At 40.6% G+C, this 5,039-nt stretch overlaps 1 protein-coding gene across 1 annotated transcript in view; it reads right to left on the bottom strand.

Annotated features, from left to right (window-relative positions):
- Positions 1-4,126, bottom strand: part of TSPAN8 (tetraspanin 8) — a 16,123-nt gene extending 11,997 nt beyond the window's left edge. Inside the window, exon 1 of the mRNA XM_005419215.2 lies at positions 4,067-4,126. Coding sequence (XP_005419272.1) covers positions 4,067-4,126 — 60 coding nt within the window. The remainder of the gene's footprint in view (positions 1-4,066) is intronic.
- Positions 4,127-5,039: the final 913 nt, after the last annotated feature.

The following is a 5,039-nucleotide window of genomic DNA, read 5'->3' as shown; positions in this document are numbered from 1 at the left end:
TGACTATACATTTCAGTCTTGTTCAGCAGCACTGTGTGAGTGATGTGACTATTCACTAGATAACAGGGGCTTGCTAATGTGAAAGTTTCCACTGAAGCATCTATTGCTACAAATCCAAAGAGAGTTTTTTTGTTACATAGGACCTCCCATTAAAATACAGCAGAGTAGTAGAAGCAAATTTAACTAAATGTACAGGAACACATCAATCAAATGGGAATACTACAATACTTTCTCAATGTAAAAATAGAAACACTGTTTATAAATCAAACTTTTAGTAAGATGTGTCCATATCTTAATTTTTAAAATAGAGTTGGTTTAGGTTGATTAAAAAATGCTCCATTTCAGTAAAATCTTAATGGTTTGTTTCCAGTTATTTTCATAATATACAAAGTGTACAGAAACACATAAAGAAAAGTTTTGAAATAGCAAATAAAAATGGTCTGTTCCCAAGGAGTCCAAGTTGAACATGTCAAGTTTGCTGCAATACTCCATCCTAAAGTATTCTTAAAATAAAGTTTCAATGAAATAAACTTTCATTCCAAGAAATTTCATTTTTAATGAATTGCTAGTGTTTTCTGATGGAATAAAATAAGCTTCTTTGAAAATGTCTTCACCCATTTTCCCAAAATTAGATGGCTATCTTATTTTTGCTACAATCCTTAATAAAGAATCAGTGATCTTATCTCAGCCTCATAAATTGAACAGCAAGAGTACTGCTGTCCCTCACATTTGGTTGGTTCTTCTCAAGCTTTCAAATTTGGTGTGAGGAGGAAATACAGCTCAGTTGGTTAAATCAATATCACCTCAGATGAGCCTGACATAGTCCTGAACCAACAGTATATTAAGACTCTGCAATTCTCATACACACAAATACCAAATTTGTGGGGAATTTCCTCCACTGGCACACCCTTTTCAAACAGTAAGTTCAAGTATATCAGGAGGAACTTTTACAACAACAGAAGGTTGCTTCTGTTAAAGAAAATATTTGACTGGCGTACTTCCTTGAGACACCTGAAATGACAATTCTAGGCACGTCCTGCAGAGAATGTGGCCTCTGGCTCAGCAAACCTGCTAAGCTTGTCTTGCTACTTCAGGGACTGAGATGTTCACATTAAGGTTCAGGGAAGGGGCCACTTTGTAGATGGGACTGCAAGTCTGGTATTAACAGCTGATCAAAGATCTTCATCACCAACCATGTTGCTTCAAACAAGCGTCAGATGTCAGTATTCAGTGAAAAAAATAGGTAATACTCCAATTTTGCATGATGTGGAGGAGCAGAAGTTGGTGCAATGAGGACAGCAGGTGAGACTGGATATCCTGCAAACTCCAAAGACGGGAAAGAAGAAAAATCTGACGTGTTAGGTTTAATGCACAAAACTGACAAGGATTAATTTAAGGACTGTTAGAAACTCCATATAGAGCCTATCAGTCCATATAGGCACCCAGTTCCAAAGCACAGATCTTCAAAAACCAGTCTGCTGTTCTTCGCCTAGCTGGGAAGATGAAAAACTCTATTTGTGTGCTGGAATCCAGCATGGGGCTCATGGGCATGTAGATGCCCAGGGGACAAGCATCATGTAGTGAAGTCATAGTCAATTTGCAGAGCTATCTTAGACTATTCCAGGGCTTACACACTTAGTGTGATGCTGCATGAGCTGCTTAGAAAACGTCGTCAGAAGCTTAGAAAGCTCATTCCTGAGTCTTTCAAGAGAGGACACTCCCTGAGAGATTGCAAAGGGTGTAAAATGAGAACACCAGGTAAATACGCAACAGTCGTTCTTATCTATTTAGGTTAAAGTCACCTTCATTTCCCAGTATCAGAGAGAGCAGCTATGGGATGAGTGGCTGTAAAGTTATCTCTGTTCCCTCAACCTTACTGTTGCAGTTTAGCGATTTCCATGAATTAGACAGGAATGTGAACCAAAAAATTCCGTTTCATTATATTTCTGTCAGGCCATACTGTTCTTCCCTATCTTGATCATGTTAACTAAACATCTGCCTAAAAATAATTAACTATAGCTGCATTCCTGTCCTTCTCTGTTTCATTTTCTCTGTCTTAATAGTGCTAAACACCTTCCCTAAAGCAGATAACTACAGTTGCATTCCTGTCCTTCTCTGTTCCATCGAGGCAGGCATGTGCACAGTGAATGCTCTCAGCATTCTCTTCCTCAGAATACAGTATGGGTTTTTCAACTTTGGTATAAAGATAGGAGGAAGTCTGTTTCACACATGCTTGTTTCAAGACTCCCCCAGGACCCCACCCATTTTTTCTCCCTAGGAAATCTGTACTGTCACTGGAGGCATAGGACACTGGTCCAATGTTCATTCTAGAAGTCGTTTGGAGCTTTCCTAATGCTAGTCTGAGACATTTGTCCTTGTTTTAGCTCACAGTAAACACAGATGAATGTGAACAGGTGTGCTGGTTTGGGTTGGGGTAATTTTCTTTATAGTGGCTGGTGTGGGGCCGTGTTTTGGATTTGTGCTGAACACAGGGTTGATAATATAGAGAAGTTTTTGCTATTGCTGAGCAGGGCTTACATCAAGTTTTCTTTCTCCTTTCATACTGCTACTCTGGTGAGGAGACTGAGGGTGCTTGGGAGGTTGGGAGGAGACACAGCCGGGATAAGTGACCCCAGCTGACCAAAGGGATGTTCCAGACCATTTGACATCATGCTCAGTAGATAAAGCTGGCAGAAAGAAGGAGGAAGGACATTTGGAGTGATGGCATTTGTGTTCACAAGTAAACACTTCACGTAAAGAGGACCTGTCCCCATGGAGATAGCTGAACACCTGCCTGACCATGTGAAGCAGGAAATTAACTATTTGTTTTGTTTTGTTTACATGAATGGCTTTTTCGTTCCCTATTAAACTGTCTATATGTCAACTCACGAATTTTCCAGCTTTTATGCCTTCAATTCTCTCCCCAGTCCTGCTGGTGGGGGAGTGAGTGAGTGTCTGTGTGGTACTTGGTTGCTGGTGGGGGTCAAACCACAAAAACAGGAAAAAACTTCCTGAGGAACAGGAAGTCAAACTCAGAAACTTACAGATTCCTGTAAATCCTGTTGCATAAAAACTTCAACACAAATGTCAAAAACCTTCAATCTGCCTTCATTAAACCAAAGGAGGGAACTGGAGGAGACAGTCCAAACCATCACTGGTGTGTCAGGAATTTCTTTGTGAGATCCATAAGTAATCAAAGAATTTGGGCTAGCCACAAATTTTCCAAGGCTACTGTTTGTGGTCCCTTTTGAATGGTATCACCTTTTCACTTGAAAAAAATCCCTTGAGGCAAAGCCCATAGTATGTCTAGGAGTTCCACTTCTGGTTTCAGTGAACCCCTGGTGAACCTGACAAAGCTCTGTCAGGAAATCTCACAGTGAGGCTGAAGCATGAGAGAAGTGTCCTTTAACTCAAAACTTTCCAGAGCTTTCAAGACCTGAAATTCTTGCAACCCAGCTGAGATGTGGTAAGTAGGCAAATGTGGTTCAAATAACACGCAGAAACCTGCCTGCTGTGCTGTGCTGTATCAGCCTTGGTACAGCTGTGGCAGCACTGCCAGCTCATACATTCCTAGAAACATTTACTGCCCACCATCCGAAACTAATTATACAGTAAATGTAAAGCAAAGAACCACAAAGAAGGCTATGAAAACTGTTTATCAATTAGGAGGCTAAAAATTCAAGTAAATTTTCCGTATTTTCTATTGCAACTGCATTTTCAGGATCTTGCATACAAACAGCAATAAAAGGAAAACAACTGCGCATTGTTATTGCAGAGCCTGTTATCTTCTGACTGAGATGAGTAATGTCCCTCGACATGAGGGGGACCAGATGAACAGGGAGACAGATTTGTAGCTTGTCTACTTTTAAATGCCGAGGGAAAGGTGTTTAGATGGAAAAAGACAAAGGGAAGGGCAAAAGTTAAATATATTCTCCCCTCCCTGATTTAGAATCATACTCTGGTTCCACTTATGCTCTATTTTCTTTACAATTTCTCTAACTGCAGCATTCAGATAGTGGGGAACACATTTCCTACATCATTAATAACAGTTTAAACACTAACTTACCCAAAAGAAAAAGTTGAAGATGAACATGGAGTACTTCATGCATTTGCTTACACCCGCCATTTTCAACCAGCTGAGACAAAAACAAGTGCTGCAAAAGACGCTTTCCTAAGAGTTTGACCTCGATATAAAAGTTGTTCTTTTGTCTTCAGAAAACCTCTCAAAGCACGTCAAATACACCGTGCTCTGCTCCTGGAAGCAAATGTTAAGACCAAATCATCCACAATTGCTTAAATAGTTGCTTTATCACAGGTAAATATTAACCAAGCATTAGGGAACACTACCAGTTGTTACCACCAAGTCTCCAGGTTCTTACTGTGTCTTGTGATTTGTACTTCTCTGTAATAATCCTATGACTTGTCATACGCCTCAAAAGTAAATAATGAAGCAGAAGTTAGTTTTGAGAGGTGAGCATAAAAATATTTCACAGACCTGCTTTTAAGAGGAAGTTGAAATGATTGCATTTCTCAATCCTTTACGTTGCAGGGTTTACTCTTTCACTGACTAATGTTTACTGCCAGCACTCATTCAGTTGTGTTCACACTTCCACTTCAGATGTTCAACCAGTGTGAAGGCATGAGTCTGCATTATCCCAAGAGAGGAGGGATAAGGAATCTGCTAACATTTTCTCCCTCTATCTGCTTCAGATCCTTTTCCTCTTCCCCAGCAAGTCAGGACCCCAGGAACCTGAGCATTGTGGTGCACAAACGTCCCACTGCGCAGGTTTCCAGAAGCATTTGGAACCCCAGCACAGCAACCCTAGCTCTGGCACTGGGTGCAGGATCCCTCTCAGCAACAGGAGCTAGACTCATTCCAGAAAGCAAGGCAGAAAGCCTGTTTCATTGGGTTTGGGCTTTGTCTTGTTTGTTTTCTTCTGTGTCCCTCCAACTAAGAATCCTGAGGCAAAAATAGAGGTATTTTTGCTGGGTTTTTTCCTATCAGCCTATTTTCTGAAGAAGCCCCATACAGCAGTGCT

Source organism: Geospiza fortis, unplaced genomic scaffold (assembly GCF_000277835.1).
Source record: "Geospiza fortis unplaced genomic scaffold, GeoFor_1.0 scaffold166, whole genome shotgun sequence".
Taxonomy (NCBI): Eukaryota; Metazoa; Chordata; class Aves; order Passeriformes; family Thraupidae; genus Geospiza; species Geospiza fortis.
The sequence above is the reverse complement of the archived record's forward strand: the minus strand, read 5'-3'. Positions and strand labels throughout refer to the sequence as shown.